The sequence below is a fragment of the Suillus discolor genome (assembly GCF_016758755.1).
Source record: "Suillus discolor strain FC423 chromosome Unknown F5147scaffold_47, whole genome shotgun sequence".
Lineage (NCBI taxonomy): Eukaryota > Fungi > Basidiomycota > Agaricomycetes > Boletales > Suillaceae > Suillus > Suillus discolor.
This window is the reverse complement of record NW_024541294.1, coordinates 117,647-138,227: the sequence shown is the minus strand read 5'-3', so window position 1 is coordinate 138,227 and position 20,581 is coordinate 117,647. Positions and strand designations below refer to the sequence as shown.

At 48.0% G+C, this 20,581-nt stretch overlaps 6 protein-coding genes across 6 annotated transcripts; 3 read left to right on the top strand and 3 right to left on the bottom strand.

Moving 5' to 3' along the window:
- Nucleotides 1–1,085: 1,085 nt before the first annotated feature.
- F5147DRAFT_580991 (uncharacterized protein) lies at nucleotides 1,086–1,454 on the bottom strand (the record flags this gene model as incomplete). The annotated part of the gene is made up of 1 exon (XM_041431581.1): nucleotides 1,086–1,454. The coding sequence occupies one exon, from the start codon at nucleotides 1,452–1,454 to the stop codon at nucleotides 1,086–1,088; it is 369 nt and encodes a 122-aa protein (XP_041290210.1).
- Nucleotides 1,455–3,459: 2,005 nt separating this feature from the next.
- F5147DRAFT_289610 (uncharacterized protein) lies at nucleotides 3,460–7,388 on the bottom strand. The gene is made up of 9 exons (XM_041429055.1): nucleotides 6,755–7,388; nucleotides 6,557–6,705; nucleotides 5,736–6,497; nucleotides 5,519–5,679; nucleotides 5,385–5,465; nucleotides 4,786–5,332; nucleotides 3,956–4,676; nucleotides 3,607–3,876; nucleotides 3,460–3,552 (listed from the first exon to the last, which is right to left on the bottom strand). Exons 1-8 carry the CDS (start codon nucleotides 7,181–7,183, stop codon nucleotides 3,640–3,642), a joined length of 3,087 nt encoding a protein of 1,028 aa, XP_041290209.1. The 5' UTR covers nucleotides 7,184–7,388; the 3' UTR covers nucleotides 3,460–3,552; nucleotides 3,607–3,639.
- Nucleotides 7,389–10,017: 2,629 nt separating this feature from the next.
- Nucleotides 10,018–11,397, top strand: F5147DRAFT_639186 (uncharacterized protein). The gene is made up of 4 exons (XM_041432999.1): nucleotides 10,018–10,295; nucleotides 10,350–10,584; nucleotides 10,636–10,965; nucleotides 11,023–11,397. The coding sequence occupies exons 1-4, from the start codon at nucleotides 10,123–10,125 to the stop codon at nucleotides 11,116–11,118; spliced, it is 834 nt and encodes a 277-aa protein (XP_041290208.1). The 5' UTR covers nucleotides 10,018–10,122; the 3' UTR covers nucleotides 11,119–11,397.
- A 1,691-nt stretch (nucleotides 11,398–13,088) lies between these two features.
- Nucleotides 13,089–13,575, top strand: F5147DRAFT_580915 (uncharacterized protein; the record flags this gene model as incomplete). The annotated part of the gene is made up of 2 exons (XM_041431576.1): nucleotides 13,089–13,339; nucleotides 13,395–13,575. Coding segments are annotated over 2 exons (432 nt in total), but the record flags the coding sequence as incomplete, so codon positions are not given.
- F5147DRAFT_289581 (Endoribonuclease L-PSP) lies at nucleotides 13,542–14,845 on the bottom strand. Its single transcript, XM_041429054.1, has 4 exons — nucleotides 14,385–14,845; nucleotides 14,234–14,331; nucleotides 14,052–14,180; nucleotides 13,542–13,987 (listed from the first exon to the last, which is right to left on the bottom strand). The coding sequence occupies exons 1-4, from the start codon at nucleotides 14,437–14,439 to the stop codon at nucleotides 13,880–13,882; spliced, it is 390 nt and encodes a 129-aa protein (XP_041290206.1). The 5' UTR covers nucleotides 14,440–14,845; the 3' UTR covers nucleotides 13,542–13,879.
- Nucleotides 14,846–18,480: 3,635 nt separating this feature from the next.
- F5147DRAFT_776272 (uncharacterized protein) lies at nucleotides 18,481–19,153 on the top strand (the record flags this gene model as incomplete). Its single annotated transcript, XM_041441835.1, has 5 exons — nucleotides 18,481–18,568; nucleotides 18,635–18,670; nucleotides 18,738–18,806; nucleotides 18,865–18,876; nucleotides 18,945–19,153. The coding sequence occupies 5 exons, from the start codon at nucleotides 18,481–18,483 to the stop codon at nucleotides 19,151–19,153; spliced, it is 414 nt and encodes a 137-aa protein (XP_041290205.1).
- Nucleotides 19,154–20,581: the final 1,428 nt, after the last annotated feature.

Sequence of the window (20,581 nt, the reverse complement as noted above, 5' to 3'; positions counted from 1 at the left end):
TTGACGGCTCGTCGAAGGATGAGGTCAGTGGAAGCATTCTAAGTCAGGTGCTTCAAGCTGAAGGGAAGATATAAAATGGTCAGTTCGAACAATTGCAACCTGCATACACCGGCTTGAATGTGCAGGGTCTTAAGAAGTAGCGGACTGGTGCTGGCTCGTCTTATTGTCATCAGTGGCAGCAGCCGAGCAGTAGAATCAACCAATTAGCATCACAAAAAGTACTTTGTAGGCCTTGTACAAAAATTAAATTTGCTCACCCGAAGATTTCGGCATGCTAACGTGCGTCACTGGGAGGGAATTTAAGTTGTTTGCGAGGACAATTTGCACTGAAAGCTGAAATAAAAGCAATGCAGCCAACCTGGGAGTCAGATGTATGGGTGGCGAAGGACATGCCACAGTTCGAATTGGTTCAAGTTCACCATGGGCCATGATGTGCGTCGCCGATGCCGCGATAGCCGCAGTACCGGTCAGGATGGAACTTCTGCTAAGTTAACTCAACCACTGAGTGGGCTCGCACTTGTAGTTCAACCGCCTTTGAATTTGAATGCACTGACGCAGGCGTGACACATGATTGAGATTTGGTGCAACATAGAGTGGAATGACGTGTCAGTGTGGCACTGATGCGGCATTGTCCACTAGCTGGGTCGGCCAGACAGCCCGGACCACCGTTAGAGTTGATATGAACCCCTACAGAAGTTTACGAAGTACTATACAATAACCCTACGGGTATACCTGGACCCGACACTTTCCAAACGTAACCCTTTCTCTCAGCCAATATTAATATCATTTTTTAATTCTGAATCCATAATTTCCATTTCTCCCCCATCCTGTTGTGTCACGTGCCTCGCTTAGTCCTCCACCAGACTTTCTTCGTATTCTCTATTTTCAATGCCCTTCCATCCAACTCCTGTCCTGCAATATCCTGCTATCCTGTCAGTGTACGTCTCTTCTTTATCTATATGACAACTTACGCCTTCAGCAGGAACGTCGTGAACACCTTGTCTTTCTCTGTCATGTTTATGATTTCTTGCTCATCCGTCTGCCTCATTTTCATCACTAAGATGTTTCCCTCATGGCGCAATCCGTTATTTCCCGTCGGGTTGATGGATTCCAATAGAAACCTCACTGTGCTGATACCACAGATTCCTGGCTGTCAAAAAATCAATCAGGGTCTTGACAATGCTCTTGGTAACAAGAATTGGTTGCATTTTTTTCAACGTCTCGTGAGTGGGTGACTGGTTATGACCGGTAAAAACGACACAAACCGCATCACAGATGTCGTCATATGAGGGAGGTAACAAGGATTGCACTTGAGGCGAGTCTTGCGGCCGAATAGCAACGTTCCCTTGGTTATACCATTGAGACGACTCCTCGCTCTGGCGATAGCCACCTGCTTGGAACTTGTACGAATAAAAATGGGTAACATGAGGCGCACGTGCACGCGAGACCAACATGAGGTCATACAGAGAGGCACTTTTCAGTGCACTACGGACAGCGTCTGGCAACCGCTCATGCATAGTATTGAAAGTTAGCTAACGAGTTGAGGTTGACGCGGTTGCTTGCATAATAAGTATCCACAACAAGAAGGACAAAGCAAGAGAGGCACCAACGACCAGCAATCAGTCATACCCTTAGGATACAAAATGGCGTGTTGATACAATTCGAAATCATAGGATCGTGGGAGTGTGTGCTCCGGCAAGCATTCATTTTGCAGGAGACTGAGAAGAAATCTGGATAAGTCAACAGAGACGAGGTCAGCAGCGCGAACATTATATGCACAAACTGCATAAGCGCCACGTTTCTGGTTGGCAGGGGACATCTTGTCCTGCCATTCAGCGATGATGTTAATCTTGTCAGCCATCGTGCAAATTGTAGGGAACTGAAGATCATCCTCCACAAGAGGATCAGAATCAAAGTCACGTCGATGGGCCGCAGAGTCTTGTTGACGAGTAACAATGCGCTCCGTGTCAGAACGAACGGCATGGGACTTGGCCTTCGCAGTAGCGCACGTCTGTTTGCTCGATTGAAGAAAGGGGTCAGGGAGAACTTCCGGGTCAAACGACGTCGCACGTGCAACAAATGCTTGAAGACAAAAAGTAAATTACCGCAGTGGTCATTACATATGTGAACTCGCAGCAAATCACGAACATAATCATGGGTGTCAGACGCCTTGACAGACAGCGAATGAGACCGAGCCAAAATCATCGAAATGAGCACAGGTCATCATGGGAAAATGATCAATGACATGGCGGACAGTCGGGGCTGACACCGCCAAGAATACTCCAGCTGGATACTGCTGAGAAGCGGCGAACCGCGCTCTCGATACTCCTTGATACTCAAACAATCTCCGGAGCAGAAAGGAAGACACAACAGAAACACCTTCATCAGCAATATGGTAATCTGCAATAACAAGAGATGCAGGTGGAACGAGTTCATGCGCAGAGGGCACAGCAGACGACGAGGAGGCGGCCATATCAGGTCGATGTGAAGATGAAAGAACATGAGGCCCCTCAATGAAGGGGCGAAAGGAGAGCGCGAGAAATTGTGGTCCTAAACAAGCAAACCGAGCGGACCGCTAACGGGCCGGTAGCGATCATTGGACAGAGGATTTTTTTCGTTATACCTGTACCCTAGTCGGGTCCAGGGACAAGATGGTCCAAACGTTCATCCTGTATGAGTCCATACATGCAAACTACTACTTCATCGGGAATAAGATCCCAATAGCAACGTTGCATGATACAGAAAGGTAAGTTATTTTGTGGTGGTGTTGGCACTCCATTTTCACCTGGCCCTGCAAGTAGTATGCATCCAAGTCATCACCTTCCTCATCCCATGGTCAACGACCTTCGCCGCACTTAATGCAGTGGTTCACGTGGCAGATACGAAGATTTCCTGATTCACATGGGTTATGCAACGAAGTTGTCAACCAAAGATGTCACGGTAAAAGTAGAATCCTACTTGCCAGTGGTGACATATTGAACCTTCTAGTTAAAGGTTGCGGCCTGTGTGGCTTGCGTAACGCCGAATGCTAGCTTACCCACCTGCGTCCACCATAATGTGATTCGAACAACTTCAGGATCCCGCTGGAGTAAGCTTTGAGGCATGATGGCTTGGGTGAGAGATTCCCCGATGTTTAAATCACAGGCGATCAGTGTCGCGTGTTCATCACCAGTTACTATCAATTGTCGCGGGAAGATTGTGGGCTTCACTGCTGTCTTACGCTGCTCCACAACGTCAGGCGCCTTGCTGCTACCTGTTGATTTCAAACTTCGATTGCAAAAGTCGACAACAAAATACGTGTTCCACCTAGCGAGACGTGGAGGTTATTCCTAGAATAATGTTCTTAGCAGAGATCCCCCGTGGATTCGCTTCAGAGATGTTTATTTTTCTAGCGAGGTCCCTCACCCATGACTCCACCCTGCTATCGAGATGCAGAGCTTCTTGAGGTTAGGAAACGAATTTTCGGAGTAGCAGAACAGACTTTGCGAGGCATCGGGACAGCATGGGACCAAGTCAAATGAAGTATTTCAAGTTTTCGAGTGAAGTAATGCCCTGTGTGATAATTCGGCTCAGGTAAATTACAACTCTTGCGAAAGAAGAACATACAGACCACCGATCTCTTCTCATACCCACCCAACATCACTCATCAAACGCACCCATAGCCCGCACACCCTCCACTAATCGTCTATACTCCCTCAACAACTCCCCCACCTCTGACACCCTCAAATCATCCTCCGTACACTCCATAAACCGCTTGCTAGGCGCAGGAAGCCGTATAGAAATGGGAGAAGGCGCACGCGATGATGGCGGTGAGTCGAGGCGATTGTGATGCGAGGGGAGCAACAGTGAGGAGCGTGTGATTGGGGGTGATACCGTCTGCGACAGGATGAAGATCAATGATTATAGATAGAGCACGTCAGCGATGACTTAAATGCATGAATAAGCAAAGACAGACCTTGTGTACATCCGTTCCTGACAGCCTTGAAAGCCCTGGCACCTGCGCCAGCCGGTCCGTCAAGCTCTTCCTACTGAGCGAAGCAAGTTTCCTCTTCTTTTTTCGTGCTTTCCCGCTATTCCCGCTCATCATGCTCTCGAAGCTTCGAATGCTTTTTGCATCATGAGCATGTTCTTCTTCCTCACTTTCATCTTCATCTTCCTCATCGTCTTCCTCATCGTCGTCACTTGCTTCACTCTCGTCTTCCGTCCCTTCCACCCCCACATCTTCGTTCACATAAATCGAACGTATGGAACCCGGGCGCGAGGATACCGCCACGAGCTCCCTCTGCCCATCCTCCCCCTCCCCCTTCCCATCTCCCTTCCTCCCTGGCACCAAACTCGCAATCGAGAACCCGCTCTCTCGCCTCAACAGCCCCATGTTCCACCGCGCGTCACTGGTTTCTGTGGTGGGGGCAGACGTGAATGTCGAGGTTAGGGCAGACGCTGGAGTCGGAGCAGATGCTGAAGAGGGGGCAGATGCTGAGGTGGGGGCAGATGGTAAGAATGAGCGAAGTACGCCGAATGAGCTGTCAACGACACCGAAGATGACTTTATTAGCAGACCCTGCGATGGCGTCGACGCCTTGTTCTACGCGTCCGCGGAGGCCACCAGGTGCGTCTACAGGCGCATCTGGTGGAAGTGTAGTACGCACGATTGGAATTGGGGTGAGGTGCGCGGTGCTGTGGAAAGAAATATTAGCGCATCGAATGGGATGGATGTTAGAACACAGGAAAAAAGAAACAGCGGTTTCAAGTAGGCAATCTATGATCGAGAAGGTGAAACACCCACCTAACAATACCAATACCTCCAACACCCACAGCACCAAGATCCACATTCTCCAGAAATTCCACGACAGCCATCAAATTGATCAAACAGTACCGCTCCTCTCCACCAGCGAATGCAGCATTACGATAACGCTGCGTGAACAGAAGGTGCGAGACCAGGCGTACGGGGTTTGATTTGACAACGGCAAATATGAGAAGTGGGAGGAGGACATCGCCTGATACTGTCGTCGGCTCTTGGACATGGGAGACGGTCGGTTGGGGCGAGGAAGCGCGAGGTGGGATGGGGATGGAGGAGAGTACTGTAGTCGAATATGGCGCCTGTGGGAATGAGATACTAGGCGAGAGAGACGACTTCTCGGGTGACCCATGAGCTGCATCCCCATCGGGTTGTAGATCGGGTGAGGATAACGCATCGGGAGAAGCAACGAGCGCGACATCCGCAACTTCGATCGATTCTGGGGGTGGAGTCGCTTTTCGCTGCAGCGGCGCGTGTTCCTCATGCTGTTTTTCGCCATTGCTGAGTTTAATCGGAGGAAGGCGGGAAAGACCATCTTTCCGTAATTGAAATCACATATCACGCATGCATATGCGCATCTCACTCACCTACTATGAGCTTGTGCACTGCAACCAGCACAGCTGCTTTGTCACCGGGAGATCTACAGGAAACGTCTAGCTGAGATAACGCTGTGAAAATATCAATGAATCATCAGTACATGTGGATGGATTAATAAACTTACTCTCTCCACACGCTCGGACTACGACGTCGATCTCGGACCCAGCGCTGCCAACATCGACATCAAGATGCTCGAGCCCCAGATCAAGAACGTTGAGAGCTGCAATGTGGCTTGATAGTGCTTCGTCATGCGAGGCGTCATCAGAGTGAGATGGAAGGAATAGTCTAGTAGGAATCAGCACTGGAACAGGAAAACTGACTCTTCCATACTATTCACGTACCGATCATAAAACAAGGTAGATAGAGCCCCCTCCACCACCTCAACGAGCTCCTTAACCCTGGACTCTTTTTCTTCTTCCGGTGCCTCGCCTTTCTCTTTCTCAATTTCAGTTCGTACTTCTCCCTCCAATTCCAGATAGAACTCCTGGAATTTCTCGGCCAATTCTTCGGAGCGATCTTTCCCTGCATCGAGATTGACGGCCCATGTTCCGTGTCTACTTGGGCTTGCGCCAATATCGTGAAGTTTCTTCTTCCCAGCAGGACCTCTCACAAACGGAAGCAATGGGGACGCAAAGGATTGTACGCGCTCGATGATCATTGCTGGGACACCAGCCGTTTCAAGAGTCGATGTGAGCTCGGACTTAAGCGCAGCAAGAACGTCTCGCATCACATCATGTCGATATACCGCACGGGAAATACTGAATGCACTGATGAGAATGGGATGATCCTCTGGGGGAGGTATTGATGGCGTCTGTATGGGTGGGAGGGGAGCAGCGATTGTTGGGGGTGTGGTCATGGGCTTGGCGCCAAATAGAGAAGCGAAAGGCATGGCGAGGCGTGAAGGTTGGGTAGCAGGTGTGGGTCGCGGAGGTAAGGGTGGCTTTGGTGGACGAACTTGAATTGGGATGGAGGTGCTGTGTGCTGGGACTGCATATGAGGGGTATCCAGAGTCTGATGGGATTGAAGGGAGTGGGGGAAGAGATGAGTGTGTGATATCGGGTAACTTTGTGGGCGGGAGTGAGGAGCGAAACGTCAAATTTTCGCTGAATAAATATATTAGGTCAAATTGGTACTGAGTAACGAAAAAAAGGAGGAAACAAACCTAGATAAGTGTCCGCGCAAGCCAGAAAGTGTAACCACTTGTGTATTTTCTTTGGATAAAGGATTGCATATGAGCACATGATCTGACATGAAATCAGGCGTGATCTTCTCCTGTCCTGAGGATTTCTCAAGTGGGAGCAGTAGAGACGCCTACGAAACTTTTCTGTGAACTGAATGGTCACAATCAATGAAAACGCACCTTGCCCTTGGTAATGGCACCCCAAATTTCAGCCCACTCTTCTGTCTCTCCATCTTGGCTTAGTTTCTCTAACATTACCCACCCAAGGCATGCAGCATCAAGGCCAATGTCCTGTGCTGCGGCCTTGAGGTTCATCAGCTGGAGCTTGCTAGTCGCACCGCCCGTGAGTTGGTGCTGCGGAGAGACTGAAACTGGCGGTTGGGCAGTGGTGCTGGTTGTAGGCAATCTCTGTCTAGGCGTGTATGGCACATACTTTGGTATTGAAGAAGACTGAGCTTCCGGTGTAGGACTTGGGGAAATGGTAGATGGACTGGAAGAGAGGAGTGGATGTGTGGCTAGATTATCACGAGAGCTGATCCTGGCAATAGATGTGCCCTGGACGCGCCCTATCGAGACAGCATGAAAGTGTGCCTCTCGTCGTGTAGTCATTACGGTGTAACACTGGTTGATGCAGTTGAAGCTTGAAGTCTATCGAAATAGTGCGATTGTGATTTCTCTCACATGCGAACGTTGCTATGATATCCTGTCAAGACTCGACGATCTTCGAACAAAGCTCAAGTCTGCCTGTGAACGCTGGTAACTAGAAATCTGTTGACGTGGACAACCCTGTGACAGAAGTTGGAAAGAGTTGGTGGACAACCTTTAAGCACTGCCGTCACTACCCTCGCCGAAAATAGTAATTCAACCCCTATGGAAACATGCTAACCCGCAGACGATATTTTGCGCACAATTTACAAAATAGCATAGTATACAGTGACTATTTCGAATACGTTCAATTGTTCACCGTGGTGTTTGTCATTATCACTGAGATAGAGCCGAGGGGATTCACTCGATCCAACATTAGGTACCTATATACTGACATGCACATACATAGTGAGGGATCGGAGTGCGGTACTATTGCTATTGTGGATATTATCCCCTGCAGCTGCGTCCACCCCCTCGCTTGATGTGGGCAGCGTGGGGTTCTTTCAATGGCGGAGACGGCCGGTATAGAGGAATGTGTGTGGAGGCCGAGGACGAGGACGAGGAGTTGGATTCTGTGATAGAAGCGGTGACCTCTCTCTTGGACTTGGGGGAAGATTTGTTACGTCTCCAGGGTGCCTTACCCTTGATGCCACCCCCTGGTCGCACACATTTGACTTTCGAGGAGGATGGGGGTGAGTAGGATGCTGTGCTAGCAGACTCAGACCCGGACTTCGCGAGTTTCAATTGACTTGCTTGATAATTCGCTTCTGCGAGGAAAGTGACTGCAACATCCTCGAATGTGACCTTTGGAAAAGCGGAGGGTGTAGTAGGAATGGAGGAGTTGTTGGCGGTGAGGTAAATCCCCATGGTTAGACTTCTATATACCACCCACTGCAGAGTATCCGGTAAGCCGTGCAGTAGCATCCAAATAGCTTCTTCGTCTGAGAGACTGACGCCCATCTCAACAAACCGGCGACGCCCGTTTTCAAAGACACTGAGATAGCGTAAAGCGTCGGCGGCATCCTTCAGCTTCTCAGAGAAGAGCTGGTTGCGCAATTCGATTTGGGAAGTGATGTCGAGGCGGGCAAATCGTTGATGCAGAATGTCCCATTGCTGACGAGCTGTAATTTTCTCGCCAAGCATGTTCTGTATGACAGGTGAGAGTCTGCATTCGATAATGATCTTTGCCTGCGCATCGTCCTTGATCCATTCCTTCATTGCAGCGCATTCTGCACTCGTAATCGTTCCAGGAGTGGCTGCTGTGGGCATAGTGCTAGCGTACTCTGCGACGTCATTGGGATCTGTACCATTGGTACAATGATTCCATAACCCTTTACTAGCTAGAGCTAGCATCACAGCACGGCGCCAAGCCCGGTAAGAGTCTGCATCCGTCAATTCTGGAATATAATCATATTTTCCCATTTTGCGTGATTGTGTCTGATCGAGCAAAGAGATGAGAGCAGTTCGAGTTCGGAAGTTTGAATATTCAATGTTTTATGTTCAGCCGTTGGATAAATGTGACTCGGAGCGCGGAAAGTTCTGATTGGTACGAGTCAGTAAATGTAACCACTATGAACTGTAAGACTGACATACCTCAGCGAGATGTGGAACAACGCTGAAGCAGGTACGACGAGACTCCGTACAATAAGTATCGTGTGTTATGTAAGAATCAGTGGCTTATGATGCAAAGCCATGGTACTGTACAGTATGTGCCAATTAGGTATCGAAGGTGCAATGTAGAGAACGAAGCAAGGATACCAACAGGACCGAGTTGATGGAAAGCTCGGCGGATCTGGTGGGGTGCAGTTGAAGGACAACCATGAGCGCCTGGTTGTAGGCGGCCGCGCTGGAATGTGGCCCTTGTCTGTTATAGCCAGAAGTTCCATGATCGCCGACCAGCGATAGAGACACGTTTATTCTGTCTTGTCGATTAGTTACTCCCATACTAACCCATTCTGTCTAGTTCGTAAAACACAGCAAGCAGCCTATTGGCATCCCTATAAAAACTGCTTGGAACTGTTGAACAGTCGATTCTGCTGGCGCATCCGAGATCGGCAAACTAGAGAATTCAAACTGTCACATACTGAGGTCTACGTCCGTCAGATCAAAACCCAAATTTGAGAGAACAGCAGCACGTGTTGTAAATTTCTTGTCGTCTCTATAGTACATAGAATCAACCTTGCAGGTGATTCTGTACCTTGAAAGGTTGTCCTCTGAGTTGATAGGTTTCAGAGTCGGTTGACGATTCAAGTTGCTCTGTGTTGTACAATGTAAGTTCAGCGGTGCTACCAGTAATGCAAGGCGGATACATACACTGGCAAGAGTCTGCAGCATGGCTACTCTGTGTGGCGTGCAGAGCTTGGGTAGGATCGCCTGATTCTGTCATGATGAGGATAAGTATAAAGCAAACCGTATGGGACAAAGACTAGTTGAATGTGTATCGGAATATTGAAGGCTAAGACACACGAACTTGAAGATGGGCTACTAGAATGACCGGTATAAGGATCCCGCTGAGCGTATTCTTTGTCCTCGGCTGCAACCTTCCGGTCACCCGAAATATTTGCACTGCACCCTCGCTATACGAGTTGATCAGGATTCAGGCTATGCATGACAAAGTATTTCATCGAGAATGTAAGTGACATTGCATGATATTTGAATGTCATCCCTGCAGAGGAACGACCTAGTAGGCTAGTACTGTTCGTGTGTTTGATGAGAGTATCAAGTGTTCGAACTCCGTCAAGACTCGTGACGACTGTCACCTCGGGCTCGGCAATAAATCATGTTGAATAACAAAGGATAAAGGATTAGAATTTCACCTCTGCCACATATACTGGCACATGTCGCTTCGAAGTTCACCCTAATTGCTATTCTTACAAAGCCAGGTCCATGGTTTCCTGCTAGACATGATGGCTTCAGCAAGTGGTCTGCGACAACCGAAAGAAGCGAACAAAGGGAAAAATGGGTTTCGCGACAGACACATCCCTCTCCATTCTACTAACCCAGACGACTTGGCCATTAGCAGGCATCACTTTGCTCAGTACGTCCTTGCATCCAAGGGGTCTTATAATGGTCCTTCGTAAGTTTTTTTATTACTTTGTGTGTGCTGGTTTAGGTTTCTGAGATTCTGCAGGTTGAAAGACCTCAAAGCCACTCCAAACGAAGCCCCGAAAGAGACGCTAGAAATTGTCGACGATAAGATAAAGGAGCTGAGGAGGCAGCATCAAGAAGATATTGAACTACTTACCGCGTTCCAGGCTGCAGAATACCGCCAAGAGGTCCTTAGCAAGTATAGCTGCATCGATGATTCAATGATGGGGGTGGATGCGGAGGACCTAACCCAAGTTGATTATCTTGCTGCCCTTAATGTACGTCTTCCTTTATCTGCAACTTTGGACGAGTCTGACAATGCTCTAAAGGAGCTGTACAGCGATGCACGGCCTATGAAGCGCTTCCAGCATGATATGGACGATTCGTTGTCTCAAATCCGCTACAACTACCTCAAATCCCTTCTCCCGCTCCTCACTCAGCGTCGCCAGTTGAAATGGCGAGAAAAAAGTAATCGGAGACATCGTGATGCGCAGTTCCCGCAGAGTATCGAAGAGTATCACAATATCCCGGACCGTGACGTTCAGCTGCGAATCGCGAGGTTCCTCATGCGTTCGACTTCTGAGAGGGACAGGATGATGGATGAGTATGGATGGGCATGGAGAGCGGTAGAACCGCTGCTCTTAGCATTCAAGGCGAATGTAAGCTATATTTCAAAGTGCAAGAGCGCTGACGTTGATGTTGATGTTGATTTGCAGGAAGGGTTCAGGAACGAGATATCGGAGTCACTCAAAGATGCGCAAGCTTTGGATCCTCGGCGTCGACCAACAGCGACCCCTGGATGGCAGCTGTAACTTGCATATCTTTGCACTATCTTCGTATCACGATTAAGATGAGATTGCTTATGTCCATTCCATGTGCCTGATTCGTTCAATAAAAGCGGTCTTCTCGCTGAGATTGAAGGCTCACTTGGTGTAGCTCGAGACACGGGCGCTACGCACAAATGAAGATAGATGGATGACAGTTTATTTATCTTGATGCGACAAAGGGTTTTCGTATGTGTGCTCCCCAGTGGTGCAATGGATTTACGATATATCAATTCTCATGGGTCCCCGTGTTTGAAATTTCTTATCACAGCGTACGTGGAGCAGGTCAAACATTTTGTTCGGCCAAATGATCCTATCCTGGATTCCTGGATGAGATTAAGATATTGTTAGTATGGGAGAGCAGCATTGCCATCACGATATCAGAGATATGGTTATGAGTATCAAGGGTTCAGCTGCTTGCAGGGTTCCACCCTTTGTATTCGTGTGATAAGGCAGTGGCCGGTATGAACTAAAAAGAGTTTTTCTCTTCACTGTTCACGGATCAATAGATGAGCATAATTCTGCGAGATGCCCGTTCACGCAAGGAAGCGGAGCTTCGCAGATTTTTGGTTTTCATATTTTCAATTCTGCGGTCTTGGCTTAAATTTGTGGAAGAATTACTTTGGCAAATCAGATGCAGGGTCATTAGACTTCTCGACAGTTGGACAATATTAATGGACGCTTGAAGCGGCCTCATCCGAGTCATTATGAAGGACAAAGATACTCGGTGCATGTTTGTACATGTTTGAAAGCGAGGCTGCTACCAAATGCGGAACACCATCTTATCAGATTTGCCATGATCAAAGGATAATAGTAATTCCGTCGTATTGCGGTAAGGCTAGCCCTGTTCGGCCTGGTAGGGGGTGTTGTGTTTTATAACATAGCATGTGTCGCATTTCACTGATCAACACGGCAGATTAGTATTAACCCAATGCGCCACCGGCACTGTTGGGCATGATTGACCGGGTAGTGAATTCGTCCCTCTGCATTTGGCGTTCACTGATTTGGGTGGTTAAACGCAGACAAAGCCCCACTTTCACTACAGCTCTGTGAAAGCAAAAAACAGTAGCTGACTTGAAGAACTTTATAACCGTAGATACACGTTTCCAGAATGTTGGGATGTCCTTCAGCCACCAAGTGACTGGTGTCAGGGTGCAACTGAACTGCCAAATGCGATTGTCGTGCTATTAGAATGTGGATCTCAGAGGAACTGGTTTGAACCATGATTTTGATTGGTGAAAATGGCTGTGCACTGGTAGATACAGTTTCAGGACGGGCATTTTGTCCGATCATTTCGTGTCCCAGCCTCAGGCCTGCCTTCTGAACCGTGAAGATCAACGTCGGTGCCGGAGAGTGTACACGTCCCCCCTGAGGGATAGTGATAATATAATATAATATGTGCTCCTGGATGTCCTGGCGACAAACGATGGTTGACGCTGATCTGAGCTAGTTTACTGGTCCAAACAAAGCGGTGCTGCTTACATAACTTTGGGCGCAGTGCCACGAATGGCAGTACTCACTGCTGTGTTGGTTACATGTTGCATTTCGTGAACATCGATATCGATTACAACTTTGATTGCGCGGGTGCGGTCAGTTGACATGTCCGGATCGTTTATTCACAGCTCGCGTACAGATGGCCGGGATCAATCAGTCTTTCATCAGGATAAAAGCGTAACGACTAACATCTTTCACACTCAAAACTTGTTCCTACTGTGCTATATTGACCTTCAAGCTGTAGCTCCCCAGTCTCACTCTCCTTGTTCTTTGCTAGCTGGTCTTGTATTCTTCTCAACTCCCTTGTTTTCTCTATCAATTATCTAAATCCGTTTGTTGACCAACTCGGACATGCATCAATATTATCCAACTTCTCCTACTACTGGGTTGGGAGCTTTTACTACGCCTACGCGGCAGGGCTCATATGCAAGCAACTACAGTGCTGTAAGTGCAGTATCGTGGTGTCATGTCTCCCATCCTCAATACCAATCCCCCACCCCCAGTACAGCGCATCAATTCCCAGCCCCCAATACAGCGCCTCCATCCCCAATTCTGTACACACGCTCATCGCATCAATGAAAAACCTCCAATCCACACTCACTCTATGGTCCACTTCACGAGCCTCCCCTGACACAGTCAGCGACGCCTACATGCAATTTGGAGTCGGATTTAACGCTGTCGTATGGGCATTTGAAGGATCAGGGGTCGACACGTCGTGCGTCTTTACCATACCCCTCTCTCATCAATGAGGCTATACCTGAGGTAAACAGAGATCTGCATCAAATTCCCACACGACTGCGTGCTGTGCTCGAGACATGCTTAGGCGAAGACCCTTGCCCTGCTGCACTGGAAATGTATCAACCACGAATCCGACAGCAGCTATACGAACTACTGCAGGGTCTAAAAGCAAAGCAGGGTGCGTGGCGCAGCGCTGTAGCTGCGGGACTCTAGATTGACGTCCGTGCAGGCTATGCAGGGTGGCAATGATGATGAGAACAAATTATGCAGTCCATTCCCGACGATGATCTGCGATCTTGATGGTATTGTATCCTCTTTATATAAGTATTGATTACGACCTTGATTCGATTGAGTATCGTTATTTTGCTGATTGCTAACAGTTAATGTATTGCCTATATATTCAGTACAGAAGCGCAGAGTTTACATAGTCCTTTGCAATGACTTGCAGTAAATCACACGAATAGAAACGCACTACTGTACAACTTTCTTCCATTATCTTCATGCATTACTTGGGATATCAGGCGTCTGGAAGTTCTGCTACACACTCGATCTCAACGCTTGCGCCCAACGGAAGAGAAGCGACACCGACGCAAGTCCTCGCAGGCATCGCATTTTCATCGAAGAACTATGTGACAAGGTCAAGCGGTTTAGCTCAAGTTGAAATATCCGTTGAGAAAAGCAAGACGTACCGCCAAATACGCTCTGTTCATTTCAGAAAAATCCGCCAGATTGGTGAGATAGACGTTCGCTTTCACAACGTGTTGGAGTCCAGATCCTGCAGCGTGGAGAATCTTGCGAATACTTTCAAGGGCAGCAACCTGTAACATCGTGTGACCGATTGGTTCATGAGAGATAGGAAGTATGAGCTTACTGTTTGCCCCTGCACTCCGCCCTCAACGATCTGGAAATCGTTTGTACATCCGATGTTGCCTGAGACGTACACGAACCCTTTAGATATGATGGCCTGAGCTGAACGAATGTATCGTCATAATCCAGTCACATCCGATAACACAAGTACTCACAGAAGGTTTTGAGGGGAGGGACAGCGTCTAGAGTGTACACGACCTCTTTGGGCATGGTAGGATAGTAGGTTGAGGTGGGGGGCTAAAGATGATTCCTATAATAGAGGAGATAAATAGCTTCTAGCTTTTGTTAGCACAGCGGACCGAATAAGCTACTATCAGCGGCCTAATCCGCTGACAGCTGCATATGTCAGATGAATGGAAGATCGGAGCTGTCAAGGCTCCTTCGCGCTCGCGAAGCTCCTTCCATAAGAAAGGCCTCTGAGGCTGTGCAACGGTAAACTTTCCGGCGCGGTTGAGTTCATCCCACGTTATGTTTGTACATGCTTGATATATATATCGTACAGCCAATATGGGCGGTGCAATGAACATGCAGGAGGTCTGGAGGCGAGACTTTGAAGGGACTGTAGTATCAAGGTGAGTCGACAATGTAATCACACGCCCGCATGTATTTGGCACAAAGAACGCACTGAACCCGCAAGTCAAATGGTGATTTCATAGATCAACGGCGCTTGGTACAAACAAGTATGAGCCTCTATGAACTGGGTGACACCAGCCGGAGGAAGTGGGAAATACAGGCACTCCCGGAGCAGGCTAGTCCCCACTAGGCGTACTAGAAGTTGTTTTGGGGGGTATGCTATCTATAGCCCGAGACACCAATTAGGAAGGTTGCTGCCGCTGGTCGACGTTTATATCGTGATCGATCGTTCGCTAGTCGCTGGTAGCCGGAACCTAGCTAGACCAATAGACGGGAGACAGTTGTTTTTATCATAAATCGAAGTAGTCGGCTTTTCATGGATGCCGTGAAGCAGGCTTATGATAGCCTCCTTGTCGCGTGCGATGGAGTGGGAGACCCGGAGTAACTGTGTTCGCGATGGTGAATCCTAGTGGCGTAGCGTGAAGGTGACGATGTTATAGAAAAGGCCGGCGATTGACAATCACCGTCGAGCACCAGGACAGTCAGAATCCTGATCGGTCATTACTAGAGCATGCAGCTGCGGACGCAGAACCTTGAGAGGTAGAAGTGTGACTGGGAGGTTTAAGATATATAGCCTTTGGTCCGCACAGTGCATTGAACACCATAAAGGCTATAACCATGCGGAAAGGAAGTGACTTGGTGGAAAAAGCCAGATTGTATCGCTAAAATGGTCAGACGCTGATCATGATGCACCAGGGAAAATGGATGCTTCCCATCAGTAGAACCACATTGATGGAGATACCTACAGTCACATCGGGCTGCTCCTACGTCCCAATCCTGCAAAATTTTGAATCGGGGAAATCTAGCTCTGGCCAAAAGCGTAGGTGCGGAACGCTGAGGCCGGAGAAATCAATTGCCCTCCTTAGAGACAACCCCACGAGGCTCATTGTACTGTTCAGAAACACGATGAACGAATGGTGGTGCAAGAAGTTCGATAACATGACAACGCCTATAAAGTCTAGTTCCACTAGAACAAGCATTGCTGGACAAGCCCTTCACGATCCCAATCTGTACAATCGGACAGTTCAGATACGAGAAACGAAACTTTCGGCTGCACCCAGATTCCAGTGCAATTCAAATCTTTGATTGACCAGACGCTACCACGGTATGGCAGTGCAATGTGCTAAATGCACTGTCTCAGCTTCGTGAAACAGAGTGATCAAGGGGAATCAACGTACTGTACTACGTGGCTGTCATGGCAGGGTCATCGGAGCTGGAAGTTTACATAAGTTGGAATGATGTGATTGTTTGTCAGTGCTTGTACTATGGTTGAGTTAGCGAGGTTGCGGCACCACTCCAGGGACGAAGTCCGCAATTTCATTATGATCAACTCTATTCCCAGTCCAGGACATCATGCCATCAACATCCCCCAGGGTCGGTGACGAGCGCTGCAAAAATTATTTGACAGGACCCGAGCATTGCCAGCTGGACACGAGTCGAAGTTGGACATCAATTGGTTTCCTGTGAAGTGGCAAGAGGAAGTTAAATAGTCTGCATAATAACAGTAAGTGGATGCTCCCTATGCAGCACATGGCGAATACGCTCCATCACTTGGACGTCTAATGATACAGGCTAACAAATATAAAAATTGCCTAGCACACCCACCTCTGCGGTTTTGAGCAAGACACTCACAGGTCTTAGCACAAGTCGGATCCAACTTTATCCAATTGGCGGAAGTAGTGAGGTAGTCCATCATCCCAATCACTACACCCTTTCGAACGTTGGAATTCATCAAAGAATTTGCCATCGTAGTTGCGGTGATCCCCGATAGTTGACTCTGGGCCCCTGGGAGGACACTTCGTCTGCGGAAATCGAAGGATTGTTTGTACATTCACCCTCACTCACCATAATGTGTCATGGGACTCATGGCAGTTCATATTCATCCAAGAAGGTTCGGAATGCCGCAAAGCGTTCAATGCCACATCCGGCACTTCAGATGAGCAAGCCGAATCCCGATCCTAATGAGGCTTTCCCAGGAAGGGCATCACTGCGTATGAATGAGACCCTACGTAGGAACGGAACACACGTCGATGCAGCATTGTGCGACTCGTATTGACTTTGTTGCTGTTAGTCATGCTTCCCCTGTATCATGATCATCATCTCGTCGCTTAACATCAAAAAACTTGATAACTCCGCATATATACAGAACGCGTTGCGCCCATCCTACCGACATTGTGGGATATAGGTAAATGGTTGAGCTTCAATCAAGGCCAAAACCCAAACCGCGACACGAACCAGACTGTCGTTGAGCAGGGATGATCGATCTTCAACTGTTCCCGTGTTCCCTGCCAGTGGTGATGATTCTTCGATGCTAATTTACGTGGGTCAATTTGACGTTTGTTTGCACACGGGATTTGACCCGCTACGCGCCTCTGTTTTTATGAAAATTACAGGGAAAATAATTGTTTTTGGGCGTGCAGTGTTCATATCAACTCTCTGACATACGATGGACAGGTTGGCGGTGATGAGAGTGTTCATCCAGTTTCTAAATCATTGCTGACACATGCCATGTATCACCATCTGAGTCGTTGTCTTAGGTGTTGAGGACGACTCGATAAATAGAGCTGACGCCGTGTTCGATGAAGTGGGCAGTGGACACTGAAGCTGATGCCGTTGTCATCATAAACTAGATCATTGTCGATGGGGTCAATGACATCGACTGATTCGCTCACTAGTAGGACGTGACTCAGGTCGATCTGTACATACTATAAGATGGTCGATGAGATGCATAACTCAACTCAAGGCATCTGAACGAATAAGCTTCAGCAACAACACTAGCCTGGTGTGGCTGTAGAGTCGTCACCACATCATTTGATATAACTTTGGATGAAGACGCCATTGACGCTCAGAAAATAATCTGAATTAATTACAGGAATACGGCGAACGTTAGTGGACATCACAAGGTTATGTTCTCCCGGCCGTACGACTGTGCTGCAGATTAGTTTATGACTTAATCTCGTGGTTTCGGAGGTCGCCTCGTGGCCCTCGTCACCATGTGAGCGGAAAAATTACTCCAAGCAATTGTGCAGTAACACCTTAGGCTTGATTCTACAGCGAGACTGTCGGCACAGGGACAGGCACACAATCACCATCAAAGCCAGACTCATGGAAGATCAAGGGTCAAATTTACGATAGGGTCTGGGTACGTAAAAACACCTACTTACAGCTCGCCTAGTACAACTTCTGACTTGTCTCAACAACAGTCATCTTTGTGGTTACCCTGCGTCTCTCTCTTCCAAAGAATTCGAGATGTCGTATTAACGGTGAAGTAAATGTGAGGTTTAGCTATAGTACTAATGGCTTTGTTGCCAATTGGGGTTCGTGCGGTGCTACGGCTGGGCAGAACTATTCCGAGTTTGAGGTAAATCTGCTGGCAGAACTGGCAGAGCCTGACATGTGCGGGAGTTCTGCAACATTCAAGTTCTGCCGGAAAGGTTCTGCCATCTGCCTGGTAGTGCCAACTAGCTATCATATGGCGATGTGCCGGGATTAATCGTAGATATGTATCCATTTGAAGGTACGTCCACGCAACAGTAATTCCAGAGAACAATATAAAAACCAGCCGTCTTCCTACTATTGCCTTCAGAATTACCTGAACCCACACACGAGTCGCAAACAATGCATTTCTCCTTTGCAACTGTCCTCGCCGTCATCGCTACTTTAGTAGCATCAAGCTCTGCCATCCCCTCTAGGGTACGGACGAAAAGTCGGTTGTTAATAACACTGCTAAAAAAGGTGTGTTATTAACATGTTTTTAATATGTTATTAACAGGCACACGGCCATGGGGTGGTGACATGGTGCTAATAAGTCTGTCGACCCCCATGGTCTTGGTGGGTCGCATTCTAAATTTCGAATCTTCCGCTGTTCCTCGCAGATCACTTTCGTGAACAGCTCGAAGACGGACCAGCCGACTGCTATCTCGCAGCTTTATGCTTAGATCCACGTATGTTTACTCACTCTTCACCTTTGATGAATGCTTATTCTTATCGCACATGAGACAGGTTATGTTCGCGGTGCAATCCTGCATAGCAGCATAACCCGCTCTCTCTCAAAATCAAGATCCCTCGCATTCCTTCAACAGCTGTGCCCGATATCCTCACATCGCCAACTTACGTCCGAGTTCTCAAGTACCTCAAGATTGTGATTGAAGCCGAGTTCAAGTCCCAACACAACCCCGCTCTCAAAGGAAAAACAGCTGCCGATGTTCGCGAAGCTTTCGTGCACCAGTTCGAGCGCTATGTGAAAGGACAGTACCCGTTTGACACAATGATTACCAAAGGCCTTGTTTAATGAACGCATGGACAGTCTTATCAACGGCTTTGGTAGTGCTCAAGACAATTCTGCGGAGGATGATGCTGACCTAGAAGGCATGGACACCGAGTGGAGCGAAATTTGGTAGTACCTGTAGCGAAATTTTCGATTTTTGGGTCACGTGATAGTTAATAACATGTTAATAACATGCTAGTTAATAACCCTACGCAAGTACTTGATTATTAACATAGGTTAATAACACCACGCTGACTTATCGTCCGTACCCTAATCCCCTCTATCAGTGATACAGATGGATGTGGCGGGTGGTGCAACAGCAACTCACAATGCCAAAATAAACGCTGTGCTCTGAAACTATGTGTGAGTATGAGCATTTCCTGGACCTGATAACATGACTCACCTGCATGACAGAGCGATCTGAATTTTTGCACAGTGAGCTATATTTTTGCTTTCGCATCGGTGGAGTATGGCCGTTGACACTGACGCGCGATATACTAGTGATTTGTGGAGTTGATCGACGCAATGTGCATTCAGTCCACTTGCAGCTCGAATAAAGTCACTCAGAATAAACTGCGCTGCTATTAGTATTTGTCCCATTCGAAGCAATCATATTTGCCGTGTTCTACAGATCAGATATATGTGCATGTCCTGCATCCACTATGAGAAAGGCAGGGCCGCATGTAAATATGCCTTCGCAGTCCAATACTGGTCCCTTCAGGCCCTTGGCTAGTACCGTAAGTCCACGACCAGCCCCTGTCGCTAAGAAAAGGAAGCCAGACAGCGCACCCAATGCAACTGCTGTTAAATGAGTGCGCCCACTGGCAGTGGTAGTGGGGTTCGTGCTACGACTGTACGGTTCATAATTGCCAGTTTCAATAGCACACAACAAACAATCAATCATCTCATCAACACAACAACTTGAAGTTGAAGCCAAAAGCTGAGTCCATTCTTGATCACGGCTGCGTTTACCACAGAACGTCTAACACTCTAGCCCGAAATATGCACCCCTGCTGTTTTATTTCGCATGTATCAATTATAACTTCGATCATCCTGCTTCCCGCTGACTTATGTAAATTGACAGGATCAAGTTGCTGTGGGTATTTTTTTTAGCGCTCCGCACGCCGTGCCACAGGGACTGATGCCAGTCTGCAACTTCAAAGGAGTACCTTGAACATACCGGGCTAATAGCACAGTTGCTAAGTACCTTCACAGTGACCCTCCACCTTCGAAAATTGAAATTCCACATCGCGAACCTTCGGACGATGGGTCACCTCTAGTCCCCCTGAACACGCGAGGAATTTGATGGTTTTTCTAGATGTCTTTGTCTGGATGCCTCCAAGCAACCCAGCTGCGCAATTTTTCGCTATAGAATGGAAGTGAGAGAGGGACACTCGGGAAGCCTCAAAATCACTCACCCTCGAAATATGTATTGTTGTTGTGGCCTTTGAC